Source organism: Amphiura filiformis, chromosome 18 (assembly GCF_039555335.1).
Source record: "Amphiura filiformis chromosome 18, Afil_fr2py, whole genome shotgun sequence".
Lineage (NCBI taxonomy): Eukaryota > Metazoa > Echinodermata > Ophiuroidea > Amphilepidida > Amphiuridae > Amphiura > Amphiura filiformis.
In genome coordinates, this window is record NC_092645.1 from 33,313,160 (window position 1) to 33,334,727 (window position 21,568).

At 36.2% G+C, this 21,568-nt stretch overlaps 1 protein-coding gene across 1 annotated transcript; it reads left to right on the plus strand.

The window, feature by feature from the left end:
• Positions 1-154: 154 nt before the first annotated feature.
• Positions 155-21,283, plus strand: LOC140139104 (uncharacterized). The gene is made up of 14 exons (XM_072160886.1): positions 155-167; positions 2,263-2,364; positions 2,706-2,804; positions 4,747-4,986; positions 8,404-8,508; positions 9,637-9,879; positions 10,755-10,859; positions 11,003-11,245; positions 14,579-14,674; positions 15,379-15,498; positions 15,711-15,838; positions 17,074-17,299; positions 17,878-17,950; positions 21,220-21,283. Exons 1-14 carry the CDS (start codon positions 155-157, stop codon positions 21,281-21,283), a joined length of 1,857 nt encoding a protein of 618 aa, XP_072016987.1.
• Positions 21,284-21,568: the final 285 nt, after the last annotated feature.

Sequence of the window (21,568 nt, forward strand, 5' to 3'; positions counted from 1 at the left end):
TTTCTTTTATTTATATTAATAATGCCCCAAATTCTTACAAATCTGTATGTATTTGTCTTGCAGAGTGTATCCCCTCCTGTGAAAACGGTGGTGGTTGTGTGACTGGAGACACATCTGCGTCTGTCCATCTGGTTTCTCAGGCCCATCGTGCAATATGCCAGATCCAGGTGAATTGAGCGACATCAATTTATTATTTATTTATGAAAATTGTTTACATGACTAAAGTCAAAACTAGGGGGAATCAATGAGGTGTAAAAAAGCAAACTAAATTAATGTTGTTTTAACCGTCCTTCCCTTTTCAATAGAAATTTGATAAGAGAAAAACACGTAAACAAAGACGGTTTCTATTATTTTGGATCACGTGATGAGTCATTTTACAATATTAATGGTCATTTTGGTGTATAATATAAGTTTACATAAGATTGTAAAATCATTTCGGGCGCCATTGGAACGTATCAAACATGGTGTACACGTCGACGACGACGTAGTTTCGGTTTCTGCGTAAATTGTTTCTGGAAGCTGGTCAATACAATATTATCAGGGATGTCACAGAGGCTGCACAATAATTCTGCCACACTGTGCATGCAAGCATAACAGTGAATTGAAAAGCGCGCGCTTCAAAGTTGACCAATTTTAGAAAACACCCATGTCGAAAAATTAATTTCTTCATATGTTTCATTTATCCCAATTGTTTCATTTATCCCACACTTGAGGAAAACTAATTGAAACATAACATTATCAAAGAAATCTTGTAGGGAGTAGTTTTCCAAACCATAATAGCTCTAACCCAGTGTGTGTGTCCAAGACCACACTATTTTGTATACGCGGCACAGTGGAATGGCGGTTCCTTTTACCATTTGTCCTCCCTTGGTAATTCAGATAACAAAATGTTATATTAATTTAAAGTATCATTGCAAATGAATTTTTATTTTTACTTTTCGGATTTGGCTTTGAGCAATGGTGACACATACCATGTTTACAGAAAAAATGAAAATTCTATTCCAGACACCATCAAAATGTCAAACTTTGTATTTTTTGTATTATATTTAAGTAATTAACTGCAGTTTCGTTATTCAACATCATAACAGGTTCATACTTGACAAATTGATGATTAATGAATAGACTTTAATTAAATTTTGGATAAAAAAACCAAAATTACTCATGCCTAATTTACATCATAATATCATGAATACATAATTAGCGGTAATTAGCTAATTTGCATAATTAATTACTTTTTGTGTGTTTTTTGTTATTAATTGAAAGAACTTTCTATTCACATGTGTGCAAAAAAAACCGCACCCTGATATCATGTACGGTTTTCTATTGGCATCAATTTTGCATATTAATTAGCTGAACTTAGTCATTTTTTTAGCTTTAATTTGTCTGCAGATTGGCCGAAATTGCTATAATAATAAAATTTGGTTAATTTATTATAATTATTCAATGTTTTCTTTAACGAAGTCAGGAAAGATAGGGATTTAACCTGTGATATTTAAATTTCAAGCAAGCGTCCAAATAAACCTTCAAAATCTCGAAATGTGCCAATTTTGTCATTATAGCCATTTGTGGCAGGTTTTTATTCCATTTATGAGCATCTTAAAATTGACACTACATCACAATTGATCGACTTCAATTCCGTTTTTTTAATCTTTGATGCTTTAATAAACCTCATTCATGTAGAAACATTAAATAACGTGTTTCTGCTGCGCTTATTTGTGAAGTGATATGCCTAACAATTATTATCTACCTCCATCTTCATCTCATGTTTCGAATCCTTTTATATAATATGGTGCGTATAATATGTTTGTGTACGGTCAATATAGTCACTGTTATACTACCCTTATCTTCATCTCAACATAACTCCGCAAATTCTTACAAATCTACGTGTATTTGTATTGCAGAGTGCATCCCTCCTGTAAAAATGGTGGTATGTGCGTGTCTGGAAATACCTGCGTCTGTCCATCTGGTTTCTCAGGACCATCATACGTACACGAATATATTGCACGACATATGAAAACACATTGCACGAGTTGAAGAATAGTCATTCATGAATATGAATATGAAATCTGGAAGTGAAAGTGAAATCAGCCCCTGACTATTTTCGTAGTTGTGGCTTTTTAGGGGGGTGGGGTGGGGTGGGGTACAACTTGTGAAAGATTTCTGACTGAGGCACTATATTTAGTGCTACACTAAACTCTTGGGAATGAATCTTTGGACGGACGTGATGAACTATTTCGTTCCCTTGTTTCTGGTTACTTTCAGTTTGTGAGCCTGCCTGTGATAACAATGGCGTGTGTATAGCTGGTGGTCAGTGCTTATGCCCCTTTGGATTTACTGGTGCGACATGCAACATCCAAAGTACAGGTAAATTGTCAATTCCTTATGTTTAGAAAGTATTAGATTAACTTTGTATCATCAGGAGATGAAAGAGATGAAATGTATAATGAGTTTGCTTAAATTTGTTATTGATATCATAAACTTGTAAATATCATATGTCATGTTTCCAACTTCCTAGGTCAGAAAATTACTCATTTTGTCCGAACTTAATATTCAAAGCGCAGAAAATTACTTTTGTATTTTGATACGTTTGAAGTATTTGAGAAACATATCAAACATTTAATAGATTGGCCATAAACAGACAAAACAATGCCCCAAAATTAGGTAGATGATGTTTTAATTTTTGTAAAAAAATTCAATTATTATAGATTTCGGATTTGCAAAACCTGTGTATGTTTTAAAAGAAGGCTCTTCGGTTGAAGTTACTGTGCTACGCGTGGGTGTCTTATCCCAGGACGACTCGGTTGGTAAGTAAATTATAACATTGTTATCCTCGGGCATAAGGCGACACCCTTTCCAGCAAACACGAAACATTTTCGAAAACATTCGAAAAAGGACAGAAAAGGTTGTCAGAAAACGTTTAAACCTCGGGGTGATATTTAAAAGGTACATTTTAGAACACGTTTTACCACTGATTAGAGCTGGGCAGAGCTTGAAAAAAAAAGAAGGGACTAAAAGAATGGCATATTAAAAAGGTGCTTAAAAATTACTGACAAATACCAAGCCACATAATGTGCAAATTTCAGAGTAATATGCAGCGATTATACGTTTCTACCATTATTTAACAGTTTTGATGAAAAGTTCCCCTGCATTCTTCAGCTGGATATCGATTTTCCACCCTACATGTGTGTTTCCATCAGCCCCCCCAAAGGAGGGCGTGCTTTGAGGTTTTTAAGCTGCAGTGGTTTAATATAAGAAAAGTCTCAGGTCATCATATGTTTGAATTTTGATCATTTGGGGATTCAATCGTCTACCTTTTATAGAGGTTGTGCGTGCAATTATTTATTTCAAATTACTTTTGCTTGTATATAAATGTCTTCATAACCAAGGACCAACATATTTGTCAAATTGCTTATCATTGTATGTTCCTAAGAGACAACTCCGATCTTGTGATGATTATCTTCGTCTTGACTATCCCATGACTAGAGTCTTAGCTGGTGATAGAACTTTTACAGTTTTTGCATCAAAAGAGTGGAATAAGCTACCTGTCTATATTAGACAATCTTCATCAACAAATGCATTCAAAAAAGCGCTTAAAACTTATTTGTTCCCATAACATGTTCTTATTGATATTGTAATTTGTATTATTTTTAAGATGCACCTTCAAAATGTAGTTTTAAGTTGTAGTATTAAGGTATTTTAATTTGTAAGCGCTCTGAGCCTTATGGAAATGGCGCAAATGCTCTATGTATTGTATTGTATTGTATTGTATTGTATTGTATTGAATTGGCTCCAAACAAAGGATTTGAACCGGTGTTATTCACCTTAATCATGGCGCAGGGCAGTCCATCCAATCAAATGTTGTCATCAACCTATTTGATCGTAGTGCATTTGTTATGTGTGTGAGACGAACTGTCGTGGTATATAGATTGCAATCATGCTTTGTTGATTGCATTTGAGTTGTCCGCGGCCATACTTACGGTATGATACCGTATATGCACAACCTTTATTGTTAATGATGTCTTTTCGCTGTGAGTGTTTCATGTATGAGAAAATTATGATTGATATTGCTTAGTTTTGCATAAACAATTGTGTGCAATATAGAGAATTAATGGTATTTAAGAAGAATTTTGTGGATTAGGATATTTTTATTATTAAGAATTAAATCTTGCATGAGCCACACCATTTTTTTTCTGCTCATTTTCTGACGGTATGTTAAATAAGCTCCAGAGCTAATTACTGTGGTATTTGCTTGGGGTAAGGGGGTTGCACAAAAACAAATGAGTTGATTTATTAGCTCAACCCCACCAACCCTCTAAAAGCCAGCCCAAAAGAAAATGTCACCCCTAACCCACCCCCATAGTATAGAATTGAACATTTGCTTGGTAAATACAAAATGTTACCCATATTTTGGGTACAAATAGTGCGCAATTGAAATATGTTTTGCGCTTTATGCGCAATTTTCACGGTAACACAGGGCCGAAATGATTCACACCAGGAAATGTTTTCTTTTTTGTCGAAAACAAACAACTGACCCTGATGAGCCACTGAACCTGTAAAATACTTGAACCTCACCAAAAGTAAGAAAGAAACTTACTGGAGCTAACGCATTATAGCGGAATATTTTCAAGTCAGTAGCGGGTGAATTGCACATTACATGGTGGCGTTGCTCAAACTCATATCTGAACCGTTTATTTCTTGTTACATGTCATTTCATTTTAATTTAAAATGTTTTCATCTGAATTTTAGATTTGCGCACAGCAGACGCGACAGCAATCAGAGACTATGACTATATACCGATTCACAGTCAACAAGTACTGTTTGTTGCTGGGGTTTCACGGGAAAACATTACCATATCAGCTAGTCCACTAGATCAGCGCATTGAAGGAGAAGAGAGATTTGAATTATGCTTAGATAATCCGTCTCGAGGAAGTCTGGGGCTTCTTGGTTTGATGCAGTGTACTTCGATTGTGATTGAAGATTGTGACAGTAAGCTATACTTTATTATATCACTCATACATAAATTCTAGACAGTTCATTGGTTGATTGCCATTTATCACTTTTACCACCAGCCTCTCCATGTGATAGTTTTTTACCATTATAGTCCTGAGTCGTAGCTGTCATTTTTTGAACAAAGGGATGCGGTATATTATCCCGTCTAGATTTGTTTTTTTTTCATAAAATGGTAGAGTAAATAATAGCCCTTGAGGAATGACACAGGGCAAGAACTTATAGGCACCTAGGCACTATAAAAGACAACCACATGGGTCAACCAGTTGGTGTTTCACAGCAGCTTAGGAACAACTAGAGTGAAGGGGTACAGTAAAGCATCAGACACGTGACATAAGATGCTTATGCACTCTTGTAGGGTGTTGCACAGCAGTGTGAATGAAGGTCCTGGCAGTAGATATGGTTCTAGAAATTGGTGCTGTGAGTAGGGTTGGGCGAATCACCATATTTTTTTTGAAACGAGTTGTTTCTATGGCCAAATTTGCCGTAGAACACATATCCGCCAAAATTTTTGACCTCCGATGACGTTTGACCCCCCTACTATTCAAAAATTCAAAATGGCTGCCAAAATAGCATATTTTTGCTTGTTTGTTGCATATTTTAGTAGATACATAGCTTCAATGTGTTTTTTTATATGTTTTGGGGGTTGAGGACCACAAATTTGACTCTTCTGAGATGATTATCTGTACCCTGTATAAGTTAAGTCGCCAAAAAATCAAAATGGCCGCCAAAATGACGTCATTTTGCTTGTAATAGCATATTTTAGTAGATACATAGCTTCAATGTGTCTTTTTATATGTTTTGGGGGTTGAAGAACACAAATTTAACTCTTCTGAGATGATTATCTGTACCCTGTACAAGTTTAGTTGCCAAAAAATCAAAATGGCCGCCAAAATGACGTAATTTTGCTTGTAATAGCATATTTTAATAGATACATGGCTTCAAATAAGTCTTTTTATATGTTTTTGGATTTGGGAGCACAACTTTTACACTTATAAGAAGATTTGGAGTACCCTGTATGAGATATCAGTTGCCAGATATTAAAAATGGCCGCCAAAATGACATCATTTTGCATGTAATAGCATATATTGACAGATACATGGGTACAAATATGTCTTTATCTATGTTTTGATGTAGGGGAACACAAATTAGACACTTTTAAGGTAATTAGCAGTAACATATACGAATAATAAGTTGCCAGCACTGAATATCATCCCAATTTTGTTGAAGAGAACAGCTGAAATCTACTTCTTAAGGAGTAGAAATATAAGCAGGAAATTACATGTGTTTACATGGCATTTCATTGCATTTGTAATTTCTACAGCTGTAGTAACTGAGAGTAACCTACATTTTGTATTACACTAGGATATTTTCTCTAAAGCACCAATATCTACTGACAAGTTTGATTCTGGTTTCTTTGCATTTTGAATGGATTGTCACAGTTCTTCACACGAAAATTTCACCATTTGAATCTACTGTCGACTTTCATTGGTCGCATTTGATGAATATCTGGGGCTACTGTAACCCTGATTTTGCCAAGTTGTTGTTTTTCAGTTAAGTGTGCAAGGATATTGATAGAATCATGTATCACAGTACATGCATCTAGAAGTTTCATGGTTCTAGCAAGTTTCCTTATTTTCAATTCTGTTTTCTTCACGAGTGTTAGTCGCTTTGATATTTAACCGTCTGCGGGTAATTGCATCTGAAACACTGTCAGAACTTCTTCTTGCCCATTTCCATTTTTGGCGTACATCAGCATGGCTAATAAGTGGTGTGAATGTCTGACGGGTTTGAACTGATCGACGTGGACCCACCACAATGCGCAGATCATGCAGCTGATAAAGTCTCCGAAACATTGAACAGAAAATTGGTGTTCAGAAGCTGCTAAACATGACTGCCGTAGAGAAAGTGTTCACCTCACGTGGATCTAGTGTCCATAACATTGGCCCTTATTCGAAGCTACTATCTCCAAGTCATGCAGCTCACTCCATATCCCTCTATAATGAATAAACGTCATGGATGGAGACACAAGGCATCGCTTTAAAGGTTTCATATCAAATAGATTTGGTAGGATTGCTGAGATTGCGAAGGAATTCTAGTGTCATCGGCAGTGTCCATCATAGACTTGGCAGATGGTGTCCACGTACAGAAATTGGTTCCTGCATTGAAAAATATTCTCAGCTGATTGGTGCTTTCATTTTCCCATTGATGGATATCCTGGGAATAGATGACAGAGACAGCTATGTCGACAAAAGTGTTAAATCTAGAATATGAAGCAGAATTGGCTAAATTTGATGTTCGCATTGTAGAAAGTGGTGAAGAACTGAGACAATCCATTCAAAATGATGTGTATCCAGAACCAAACTTGTCAGCATATATTGATACTTTGTTGAAAAATATCCTATTGTAAAATACAAAATGCAGGTTGTCACAGTAGAAATTACAAATGCAATGACATACCATATTAAGCACATGTGAACTAACCCTGTTTATATTTCTACTCCTTAGAGAAGTAGATTTCAGCAGTTTTCTTCAACAAAATTGGATGGTATTTTTATTCTGGCAACTCATAATTCGTGTATGTTACTGCTAATTATGTTAAAAGTGTCTAATTTGTGTACCCCTACATCAAAACATAGATAAATATATATTTGTAGCCATGTATCTGTCAAAATGTGCTATTGCAAGCAGAATGACATCATTTTGGCAGCCATTTTGAATATCTGGCAACTGATAACTCATACAGGGTACTCCAATTCTTCTTATAAGTGTCAAAGGTGTGCTCCCAGATCCAAAAACATATAAAAAAGACTTATTTGAAGTCATGTATGGACTAAAATATGCTATTACAAGCAAAATGACGTCATTTTGGCAGCCATTTTGAATTTTTGGCGACTAAACTTGTGCAGGATACAGATAATCATCTCAGAAGTGTCAAATTTGTGTTTCTTAACCTCCAAAACATATAAAAAGACACATTGAAGCTATGTATCTACTAAAATATGCCACAAACAAGCAAAAATATGTTATTTTGGCAGCCATTTTAAATTTTTGAATAGTAGGGGGGTCAAACGTCATCGGAGGTCAAAAATTTTGACGGATTTGTGTTCTACGCTAAATTTGGCCATAGAAACAACTCGTTTTAAATCACTTTTGTAAAAAAAGTTCAGATTCGCCCAACCCTACTGTGAGAGCATGACAAAGCAGGGTCAAGCTGGCGCCTGTAGGTCTTCTGACTACAAATGGCTTTAGTAGCAGTGCTTTCAGATCCGGTGAGCACAAGCTGGTGTGAATTTTGTAGTTGTAGAGGACCGTTGCTGCAGCCACTTGACATGTTCAATTACACAGATTTGGTGTACCGCGGAAATAACTTTTTCAATTCTATTTGACTTTCAGCTGAGATTGCATTCGGAGATACATCCTATTCTGTTGTCGAAGGTATTCCGACAGTAAATATAAGTGTCATCCGACGGGGCTACTCCAACAGGGTCGTAAGCGTAGGTAAGGAATACTTACAGTAAGGCCAAAAAAAAAAAAAATTGTTGTGTTGCCCTCAACCGTCCGGTCCTAAATCCTGAAAAATCAGGGTCGCAATTTTTTTTTTTTTTTTTTTTTGGGAATGATGATTTTTACAGATTTGTTCAAAAAATCAATGTTTTTCACTTAAAATTAATATTATATTAAAAGACTAGTCTTTAATTGATGTCTAACAGGTATCCAGAAGTCAAAATTGACAAATGTCCCCTAATTGAAGAAGCATTATTTAATATTTGAGGGGATTTTTTCAAAATCTGAAGGTTAAAAAAAAAAAAAAAAAAAAAAAAGAAATCCGACCGCCCGACCCGACTTTACGATATTTCCACTTGAGGGCAACACAACAATATTTTTTTTTTGTCCTAATGTAAAGTGTGGAGCGGTTGCTTTTATCAAAGACCGAATTAATTAAAAAGACTAGTTTGCGTCTGACGCCAGAGCAAAGGCGCGACGTGATTGGTTCCTGACCTGCACAGTACAGCATAGTTGACAGGACGTCATACGCAAACTAGTCTTTCTAATTCGGTCTTGAATTATAGGTACTCTTCTCTGTGAAGGATATCATGGTTTCGGTCTCCGGTGGTGGTGGTTTAATGGAAAACGAGCGTGAAAAATTAATCTGAATTTTATTGATCAAATTGTAACTTTGCTTGCGTAACTTGTTCTGAGAGCGAGTTACGACTTTTACTATTTACCATTTAACATTCAGACCATTAATAACAACAATTCAGGGACTTTGCTGCTACAAGAGCGCACACCCTAGACATCCTCGCAACCAGGATCAGCTCCCCGAGTTTCATACGGGTTACAACGAGACAATTAGCAGTGAGTTCCTTGTCCAAGAGAATTTCAAGCTTTTTTCCACGAGAGCGTACTAGGCACCGCCAGAGTTCGAACTTGCAACTTCTCGCACCATAGTCGAACGCCTTATCGATTGAGCTAACTTGACTGCTACTAGGAGCAGGAACGAGTAGGAGGAAGATTCTTCTTTGGTTACAATGATATAATGTCAATTTAAATTGAGTAAATGAAAACCCTCGCTGGTCAAAATGACAAAGATTCAAAATAAATGTTGCTTTTGTGTTTCTGTTTTAGATGTTGTGTCAACCAGCGAAACTGCAACAGCTAAGGCCAACAAAGACTATGAACCAATCATTAGACACGTGGTGTTCGGTGCTAGTGACGATCCTTCCGAGTCAATGTTTACCTTCATGTTGGGTATAAAGGATGATAACGTGGTTGAACACCAGGAATCATTCCATCTTGTGTTACGAGATGAAGATGGGGCAATAATAGGATTACCGAGTGTAGCTGAAGTAACAATCGAAGATAACGATGGTATAATTTAATTTTCGACATAATCATGATAACTAGCGGATTCTTTGGTTATGCCTGGGTGTGTTCAGGCAACCTGGTATCCCAACTAAACTGCCTTATATGGTCAATCTACAAATGAGAAAATATATTAATATGTATTTGAATTCGTTTAATATTTATGCCATTATTTCCCTCATTCTTCAAGCACTGAGCTCTTTATTGGACTAATTTATACAATAGTTTAAACTTGATCGCACATTTCCCAATGCGTAAATGTACATTTTCACATGAAAATGTTTTTTTGGTTAAAAATAGATGCCATGGTCAGGCAAATTAGGATAAATACAATCAAGTTATAATGTGTGTATTCATATTGCACGATTTTACAAATTGAGGGTGTCAACGGTTTAGTTTTTGCCAGGATTAGCTCTGACTCATTCAGGACAAACTTTTTAAAGCTCTGCCCCTTTCCGAATGATATCATAGTCTATACAATTTTGAAGATTACCCATATCTAAAGAGACGGTGGCTATGAAAAGAGCCGTTTTATAATTCAAGACCAAATTAAAAAGTCTAGTTTGCGTCTGACGTCAGGGCAAAGGCGCGACGTGATTGGTTGCTGACCAGCGCAGTACAACATTTTTGGTCTGGTTGACAGGACATCATACGCAAACTAGTCTTTTTAATTCGGTCTTCAATTATAATAAATAGGACCCCGTTTCCCACTGAAGATTTTATTCATCTTCTTGTTTACCAATTTAAATATAATTCATAAACAGATGGAATTTTGTGTACTTTACTTTTCACAATTTGTTCTTTGATTAATACGATTATTTTCTTAAAAAATCAAATCAATATGATATTAAATTATGCCACATGCTTATGTTATATTTCAGTAATGTATTGCTTTGCTGAAGCTAGTTATTCTGTAGCTGAATCCGCCACTAAGATTGATCTAACTATCGTACGCTCCGGGAATTTACATTCGCAGTCTTCTGTTGGTAAGAGCAATTACACGTGTTCTACCTCCCAAGTAAAAGTACATTATCTTCTTTGTTAGTTACCAGCATATATTTCCTTTTTCATTAGATTAGAACCAGTAAAAGATTAAAAGGCAATATTTTCAAAACATTGCATTTTTCAGCACTATATACTATAGACGGCACTGCAGTTTCGACATCTAGTGAGGGCATTAGCGACTATATATCAATATCATCTGCTGAGGTTTCTTTTGACGAAGATCAAACCGAGGCATGCGTGAGCATTTTTATTATTAATGACGATGAAAACGAGCTACCGGAAGTATTTTCAGTTAGGATCATCAGTAATGTGCCAGAGGAATTGTGCAAACGGAATATCGTCAATGTAACGATTATTGATGACAATTGTAAGTTTGATTACTAACTATTGCCTCAGGAAACAAGGGTCAGGGATTGTATACACAATGTGTATACAAAGTGTATTACCAATCCAGTCTCTCTATGTTAGAGAGACTTAATTTTGGTAATACACATTGTGTTAATATTAAGTATTGTACAACAGTCTTAGAGTAGTAATGGCATTTTTTTTATGAGAAAATAGAAACAAAAGATGTTTTGCTTCTCCAGATTGATTTTACATGACGTTATTGGGAGTTATTATTGAGTTAAAATACATTTAAACAAGGTGATGGTAAGACAACCCAATCTCTCTACTAAAGTGGTAATATGAAGCATTGTACAACAGTCTTAGAGTGCTAATATTAAGCGCATTAATGCAGTGATAGTTCAGTTTACGCATTCACCTTGCTTTCTTGCCCTGCAGGGCCATTATACAGGGTGTCCTAGAAAAAAAATACCGGGTGAATGAATTTGGACGTAAGTCGAGAAACAGACATCAGAATCCAAAATTCTAAAAATCAGAGTGTAGCCCATCTTCTTCTGCATCTTAAACGCTAATTTTACGGGAATCGTTTGACTGATTGCGAAGAAATGAGCGATTATATAACGCAATTCACTTCATTCCAAGTTTGAAAGAAAGATCATTCAGCACAATGCGGCTTCATGTTTTGTTCGGTGAAATCCTTTCCGTTCTTTTTAAACAATGTGTTTGGAAGGTTTTTATTTCAAACTCTAATGGTGACCCGCAGGTCAAATTGCTAGAATTTACATTAAACACATTTGAACAGACACCAATGCAATTTTGCAGGCAGCAGCTTAATCAGCGCCAATATTGCAACATTGAAACAAATAAGTATACAACCATCCAAGCCCATCCCATCCCCGTAGGCAATTAGGATAAAGTACCTTGCCCAAGGACACAACACGTTGGCACGAGCGGGGCTCGAACTCGCAACCTATGAATTATGAGTCGGGCGCCTTATCCACTCGGCCACACGTGCTCCTCGTTTATGCAAAACATTGAATTAGGTTTTGTTCAAATTTGAAAACCTGCACGATATTGAAAATGAAATCTTGCATGTAAGATGATGCTCAGTACTTGTAAATCTTTTTTTGTTAATGTTGATATAAATGTTACATAAAGAATTATTGCATAAAGAAGTTCAGCTGGCTTAAAAAATGCCTCACACAAATTAATGCTTTTGGAATATTTCCAAGAAATTGTAATGCAAAGTTTAAATCTTTTAAAACTTCAACATTAATATTGCATGGTATCAAAATCACACGTAAGGCACTTGATTATTGCCATTCTTGCCTTTAGGGAGGGCAGTTTTTAAGGTCTACTTAGCTCAGCAATGATTTGCTGTCTTCGAAAATGCATGTACGCTAGAGCGTTCGATAGGAACAAGCGAACAGTATACAAGTTTGCTGATATCTATCGGATTATAAACATGGTCGATGGTAAAACCAAAATCAATTTCCTTTGTGTTCAGTAAGTACATAACGACCCACTCATCAATTACTCAAGTGGTCATTAAATAAGCATGTCCCGGTCGTGTATGCGGTCAATAGAAAGTAAATAATGTGTGTAAGTTTATGTTTACATAAAGTGGTTTAATTAGGTTTCAAGGGGTTGTTAATTCAAGCATGTTCGTAAAATTGATTCGATCGATATTTTGGTCAATGCATTGTATCGGAGCAGAGTTGTCAATTGAGCGGAGCCTAAAAGAGTTTGCTACAGGCTTTAATGGGTTTGGGCTTTGATAAAAGCCAGGTACCTCTCCGATACAATGCGCTATCGAAGACAGCAAAGCATTGCTGAGCTCAGTAGACCATAAAAACTGTCCTCCCTTAATATTCTTCGGAAAGTTAAAGTATAACAACCTAAAGAATTAAACTTGGAAAGCTTCCAATTGCAGAAATCAAAATTTTCTCGGACAATCTGTTATGCATCTTCAGCGAAAGCATGAATTACATAAAAATTTAATAAAATACACAAACTTTAGGAAGCGGTGAGCAAGTATGAAAAAAGCGCCAGTTGATCAAACTTGGAATGAACTGTACTCGTATTGATGCGCGAATTATGTAACCGTTAATTTCTTCGCAATCAGTCAGCCGAATTAAATGTAATTTTCGTATGTAATGCACAATAAAATAGGCTATACGCTACATTTACAATTGTTTGATTTTGGTGTCTATTTCTTGACTTACGTTCAATTCTATTCACTCGGTAATTTTTTTTCTGGGACACCCAGTATATTGGAACACCATTAGTTGCAATTCCTCACTATATGAGTTTGGCCTCAGCCCTACCGGACCCGGTAGGGCTAAAGCTGGAAACTCCCACAGTGATGACTTGCAACTATTTTCTATTGATTTCAAACAAAGGATTCGAACTATAACGTACCTGACATGTTAATGAGGCGCAACGAGACTGGTCTACTGACATGCTTGCAGAACGGAACGCGCCCACTACACTGTTCAATGGTCTTACTGTGACGTGGCGGTTGTTTTGAAAGCACGGGCCCTGAACACAACATGATTCGCGCGCATATTTCCGGCAAGGAACAATAGGCATAATACAGACGATTGTATACCAATGACGTGACATGTCATCCCAATCTATAGTGTGATCAGAACATTATAGTCTGATCAGATCATCTATAGTATGATCAGTACGAAAAGTACAGAGCGCTTTTTAGTTTATTTTCTCAAATTAAAAGAACTGCACAAATACAATATTATGGCATAAACAAGAATATGTTCATTTGGTCTTTATTCCTACAAGTTGTACCCTTAATATACTGTCGGGTCGGTTAAAAATTTCATGTTCAAAACAATGGTACTACTTTTATGAATAGATTGTCGGCAATATATTCGGCATCAAAGGAATAACTTGTTGGTAATTTATTACCTCTCAATTACCTCATTATTGCCTCTTGTAAATAAATGTTGGTATTTATACATCGCCTTTTACGTGTATCAAAGCGCTTTACATTTATTCCGCTGTTGTTAGAATATGTCAGCTCCCATACAATGCCCAAAGCATGCTCATACCTTTGGGTGGCGCTCAATGGACAATATTCCTAACGGCTCCCCATTTCACCCCTGGGTAGAGAGAGGCAAGTGGGGTAAAGTACCTTTGCCCAAGTGCACAACACGATGGCACCGATTTTTGTCTACGTTAGTTAACCCTAACCGTCCTCAGCCACGGCGCCTCAACCAAGCCATCCCGCGGGAATTAGGTTAAAGTGTAACATTTTGGGCGTCACCTTTCGTATCTTCTCTGTGACAATATTTATCTTCGTTTTAATTTATTTTATGCCTTTCAATCCCTCTAGTTGAATGCGAAAAAAAATGTAAGAATGGCGGGGTGTGTGCCGGAAGCAAATTATGTATTTGCGCGGATGGATTCACAGGAGAATTATGCGAAGAAGGTAATGAACTCCGATTCGGGAACTCTGACTTACAGTGATATTGGTGAAATAAAAATCAATCAAAACAAATTAGTTAAATATACAAAACTATCTAACATATTACTGTTTATAGTGTGCCTGTTGTGAATTCTTCGATACACTTCCCCAATTGTCAATGGTCATATATATATATACTTAGGCTAAAAAATAATCCTATGTCATTTTTTATTTCCTCCTTTTTCAGTTAAAATCATAAAATTCTGAGTCATATTTTGAAGGAAATTGACTTGATTCGATACTCGTATTGTTAGGTATAGAGCAACTGATATTTGTACTTCAATTGTGTAAATCAATTACAGTTTTATGCTGTGTACTTTTGAACACTCGAAATTACATGTTAACTCAAAATTAAGTTGAAAAAAATCTTTAATAAAATAAAATAAAATAAAAATCTTTAGAAAAAACGCATTCCGCATTCGTTTTTTAAACTGCCATGGGCTTTGAGACATAGCATTATTTTTTTAGCCTATAAGCGTGTTTATAGTGAGAGCAGATGTACGGCAATTTGTCCGGAAACTCCTTAGTATAAATATTAACCGTATGAGGAATGACAGTTGGCTGCTACTGAATCACGCATTATGAAAAGCACCTCTAAAATGTTCTCATGGATCAAAATTCTTTGAGTCATACTTACTTTCATGTTCTTGGTCTGTTTTTTTGTTTAGATATTGACGAATGCTCGTTTATGTGCACCGACGTGTCCGTCCAATGCGATAATACATTTGGGAGTTACAGTTGTCGATGTAGGATTCCCGGTTACGCCTTGCTTGAAGGCGTTTGCAAAAGTAAGTTTTCCGATGATCTTTTGTTTCAAATAGTTAATTTGAATGTTAATGAATTTGAATGTAAAATTTCGTACTCTAGCCATGGGCGCTTCCCTAAACATATCACGAGTGATGGTTTATTAACACATAAAATAATGTCTGACAGATAATTTAAATATCTTATGAAAAACTAAATTTATTGAAATTGTAATTTTTATGTAATTATGTCATAGGTGTCAAAAATGTAATGGGACAATTCGTGTTTGTTGAACATGACGGTAAACCTGTTGAATATAGTGCATCACTAGATGATCCAGAATCAGCGGAATACGTTTTTTGGAAAGCCCTTATAGAAGATGAGGTTAGACTTTATTAATACAATATTATGTATTTTTACCTTATACAGCGTGTATATTAAAACATGTAACAATAAATTTTAAAACATTAGGGCTCGCACGGGACCCTTTTTAAGGCAGCCCGTGGAGGGACAGTGAGACACCCCTCCCCTTTCCGTAGACGTGGGGGCAGTGCCCTGGGTACCCCTTAGCCTCCCTAGCCAGGGTTATGGCGAATACCAACGGTGGATCTAGCGAGCCAGCATCAGTAGTTAGCATCGGTAGTGAAGGCGGATGAGTTACGACCTCCAAAGTCAACGGCAGTCCATTGGCGGATGAACAGAGGAGAAGGGAAATGGTGGTTATCCTTAGTCCACCCTGTAGAAGGCTATAGTATTAGCCTACACTTCGAGGGTGGTCATGTAGTTTGGTGTGCTAGGCTATCTATCGGAAGGTTGTAAGATCATGAGCTTTCTCATTTATCCTCTATCCAACTCATTGTGGCCCTAAACGTGCAGACACCACAGTGACCTCTGAATTATCGAGAAAATGGGTTTTTAGGCATACAAAATATTACTTAAAATGTTTTATTAGAACATTGTTTAAAAAATATGAATATGATATAGATTAATTACTTAGAATATTGTTAATGATAACATTATTACAATAATAAATAAAAGAATAAAAATTAGAGCAATTTCCCCGATATGTCAGAGGTCAAAGTGAAGTGTCCCCCCAAAAAAGTTACAATGGCGATTGGGATTATTGTCTATGGCTCATTGTATAGAATTGTGTGGTGAATTTGAGCATACCCCAGTAAATTGACTGCCACTTTAGAAAAATTCATGACTTGCCCGAAGTTATGCCACACATTACCAACAAAAAATATTTTCAATGTCCCTTATTTTCTTCTAGTCCAAACAAATTATTTAAAATTGTAACATTATTTGAGCTACACCCTGAATGCAAAGAAACACACAAGACGGCCGGGTGTGTTCACCCCCGGGGTGTTCACATTATGCTCATTGGACGATTCCATTTGAAATCTGTCTTATTCCGGTATGGTAGATTTATGAAAAGTCTTCCATAAATGGAACTATGATTAAATATTTTGGAACACATAATTATTCCCTTTGTATGGCTTTACCTATATCTTTCACAACTAGAATGAGTATTTCAAATAGAATATAGTCTATTCTTTTAAACCCATACTTCTTCAGTAACATACATGTAGTATAATATGTCACATTGTTCCTCGTAGCTAATGACGTCAACCTTCCAAGATGTCCCAGGGTTTGTCGGTGTCAATGTGATCGGTCTGTCTGATGAAGGAACCGGTATAGGTGTACAGTACAACGTATCTATTGATGACCTATCTCCAACAGGGCCCACTGAGGTCGGTCAAGCCTTCATGAGTAACATCAGACCTGGTCAATTCCTCGGAGATTCGACGATAAGGCTCATTCTCGAATCTGTTTTTATTGATGGTAGGCTCACGAACCCTTTATGAAAGTAAACAGCGACACTAACAAATAAACAAAGATACCACCCCAGTAAACACAAAACGTTTAAATGTCGGGTTATATAATATATGGTATATAAAGAGTATACCACCATTTTAAAAAAATTTCGGAAAACTTACTGGAAAACATTATATCAAACATAACACAAAATATTTCAAAAATGTTTGCCAAAACATATTTTTCAATAACATTTTGAAAATATTTTAAGTGTTATGTTATAGGTTTTTTTTTAATATAACATGTTTTGTGGTGACCATTATATAACTGGACAATAAAATGTTATTACGTTTTTACCAAATCAAAGAGCGTTTATAACGTGTTTATAACGTGTTAAAAGATTATTATACTCATTATGGCCATCCTCATTCACCCAACTTATCATCATCATCATCATCATCATCATCATCATTATCATCATCATCATCATCATCATCATCACCACCATTATCATCATCATCATCATTATCATTATCATCATTATCATCACCACCATCATTATTCTGATGTTCAAAGAAATTTTCTCTCATTAAATATTCTCTCAGGATTTTGCCCAGGTACAATTTGTCAGAATGGAGGTAGCTGTGTTCCAACAACTAGCGCCACATACGCCTGCGAGTAAGTTTATAAATAAACAATAATAGACATAATTAGGATTTTAAAGGCTGGACTGGTAAGATATTCATACTGTTTACACACCCGAGTATGATCTACAGTAATAAAGGTAAACATAACAATAGTAACTACATAGCGCAAAAGCAATCGAGTCACCAAATAATAGAAATTTGCAATAAGCTAACAATGTGTGACAGAACATTTTGCTTTGTGCCTTTTACCATATTGTCTTCCAGTATTCTCTTAGAGAATAAACGATAGGAATTTTTATTTTGACAACTAGTATCCTCTACCGTGGGAAAGACGACTGGCAGGTCCAATATTTTGAGGAGTGGATACCGGCGCATACAATACAATACAATTCAATACAATACAATACAATACAATACAATGCAGTATTTTGTAATCGCTCTTTAGCAAAGTCATAGTTCATTGAATTTACACCGTATGACAAAACAGGCGAAATCAGTCAGATTTAACAAGATTGCACAAGATTTGCAATTTAAAGAGAATTGGCCATTGCTCATTCTAATGAAGCTAGTATATGGCCAATATAACTTGAGTTTACTCTTTCATTTAATGACATAAAATTCGAAAAATATGCTAAGGAACACTTGAGGTTTTGACTTTTAAAACCTACATTTTGGTCAAAAAATGTGCTTGGATAACATTGAATTGCGTTATCTGTCGACCTAGTGTAAAATAATGTTTTTAGGGGAGAGTGTTAGGAAAGAAAAAAGCAAGGTACACCAACTTGATGTGGGGAAACAAGTAAAATGCAGACTAGACAGTATGCAGGGGGACAAAAAACAGCAAATGTAGGCAGAAGAAGTAGGCAAAGTTCGATAGCCAAATTTTACCAGTTCCAAGGCCCACAGAAGTAAGTGCTGAACCTGCAAAAACAACAAGGATCAATGGTAATACAAAACTGCACTAGAACAAGTGATGAAAATCACTGTGCATATAAACAGACACGCTTAACCAAACATCCAGAGTAGGCACAAAACAGGCAAAGTTCGATGGCCAAAATTGCCAATTCCAGAGCCCACAAAAAGTGTCAGGAAAACAGTACACTGGAAGTGATGAAAATCACTGTGTACATAGCAGTCAAACACAGAACAGACAAAAAACAACCGACGTTTCGAGCAGATAAACTGCTCTTCTTCAGGGACAGACAACAAAATATAAAGCAAACAACAAAAACTACATGCTGTAGTTTAAAAACAAATTCAAGTCAAAAATTGAAGGCAAGTTCAAGTTGAAATAAGTAGCAAAAAAGACAGCAAACTCAGAGCAAAATAAGTTGTGTCTTCTCTCATTGAGAGCAAATTCACTACAAAGTTAGACTGGGAAACACTATATGTAAATAAGCACCACCACAGGACAATAGGGTATTGTCCTAATTGACAGGAAGTGAATGTCAAGTGGGGTCGCAATCAATAGAGGTTGTAGAGAATGAATAGATAGGATAAGTGGACTAATGTCACTCAAACTGCAATATTATGAGAAAAGTAATGCATATTAAATAAAGAACAAATAATGTTTATAGACCTACACAATACATGTATAGTGAAAAATAAGCCAAAATTGCTGGATAAAACACAAGTCAATGAAGGTCTCACATATTAAAGTGTAATATGCATACTGAACAGAAGGGGAGGTAGAAAAACAGAGAAAGTAAGAAAGCATGTGGTCCATGCATGATAAAATTTAATTTCAGTGCATGTACAGATATAGGCCTGCGGATGAAAGTGATAAAGCCAAAAATCACTAAAACCAAAGCACAGTGAAATACCGTTGCAAATTGACATGAAATATGCCAAAATAGGTAGTGATACAGGGACTGCTAAAAGCTGGAAAAATATTAGCAAACAACGAGGCCTACAATAAGAAAGCCAAATGTGAATTGACACATCAAACATAAAGGCCTACATGTAGGTCCAGTAATAAATGCTAACAAGATCCATAGGCCTAAAGATACACTGGCATGTTAATCTTTAACATTTAAGCCAAGTGGTTGGGTTGTCTGAAGTTTAGAGATCCAGTCTTTCTCAAGTTTCTTTCGCATGAAAGTGTCAGTCTTTGGGGGTTTGTCAATACACATGAGAGAAGACACAACTTATTTTGCTCTGAGTTTGCTGTCTTTTTTGCTACTTATTTCAACTTGAACTTGCCTTCAATTTTTGACTTGAATTTGTTTTTAAACTACAGCATGTAGTTTTTTTTTTTTTCTTTATATTTTGTTGTCTGTCCTGAAGAAGAGCAGTTTATCTGCTCGAAACGTCGGTTGTTTTTTGTCTGTTCTGTGTTTGACTGCTATGTACACAGTGATTTTCATCACTTCCAGTGTACTGTTTTCCTGACACTTTTGTGGGCTCTGAATTGGCAATTTTGGCCATCGAACTTTGCCTGTTTTGTGCCTACTCTGGATGTTTGGTTAAGCGTGTCTGTTTATATGCACAGTGATTTTCATCACTTGTTCTAGTGCAGTTTTGTATTACCATTGATCCTTGTTGTTTTGCAGGTTCAGCACTTACTTCTGTGGGCCTTGAACTGGTAAAATTTGGCTATCGAACTTTGCCTACTTCTTCTGCCTACATTTGCTGTTTTTTGTCCCCCTGCATACTGTCTAGTCTGCATTTTACTTGTTTCCCCACATCAAGTTGGTGTACCTTGCTTTTTTCTTTCCTGTTGTTCTTATTCAAGGTATCCTCTTGTATCATTTATTGATCCTTGATGTGTTTTGTGTCCTCGTCCGTTGGATTCACCATTACCTACTTTTTTTGGAGAGTGTTAGCTTTCGTTCGATATCAAAAAATTTCTGATTGGATGAAGTCAACAGTTGAGGTTTTGACAAAAACCAATCACAGACGTTTACTTTTTTCTAGATCTCACGCAGTTCTTATGATGCTATGCACTCAACCGTCTAGTATTCGCTGTCGTAGTGCACGTTAGTAACCATTGGTTACTACTCCAAGCCTGGGCTCATACACCTGTTCCGAATTTTGATATGCCATAGACTTTGTGTTGTGATCATTTCGATCAGTGGTTCGTAACAAAGAAATCGTGATCCAGTTGACCTGGCAACGGTCATATTGTAACATGCACTACGACAGCGAATAATCTCACTAGCCACTGAACTAATACTGGACTTGTTTGTACTCATCTTTCATTTTTTATGCTGATTCCAAATATGGTCATGCAAATGTCGGCACCCGTTCAGAGAGGGTTAATAATCATGTGATATCACTATAACTTTCCTTTTTTCACAGGTGCCTCAATGGATTTTACGGTACTTACTGCCAGAATGTGATACTCGGCGGCAATGGCGGTTAGTTTGTATTATTAATTGACCTAGTTAATGTTTGACACTATTTTAAAGTGTTGCAATTTTGTAGTTCACAGCATCTGGCGAATGGTAGTCAGCTTTGGCAAAAATCGCATTGCTCATTTCATTGCGAGTGTGCAGAAGAATTCAAATATCACAGATATACTTTTGTATGCCCTGTGGTTCTTGAGTTATGTTGTAGGAGGGCTGAAACACCTGAACACTTACATAAACTCATTAACAACGATAAATCAAGCAAGGTTTGAAAGTATATGGTTTGTAGAATAAACTTT

Bases quoted from the DNA above. Each gene is read 5' to 3' on its own strand.
- LOC140139104 (XM_072160886.1), top strand. The intron at 10,860-11,002 runs GTAAGAGCAATT...TGCATTTTTCAG, and splicing joins ACATTCGCAGTCTTCTGTTG to CACTATATACTATAGACGGC. The intron at 11,246-14,578 runs GTAAGTTTGATT...CAATCCCTCTAG, and splicing joins AACGATTATTGATGACAATT to TTGAATGCGAAAAAAAATGT.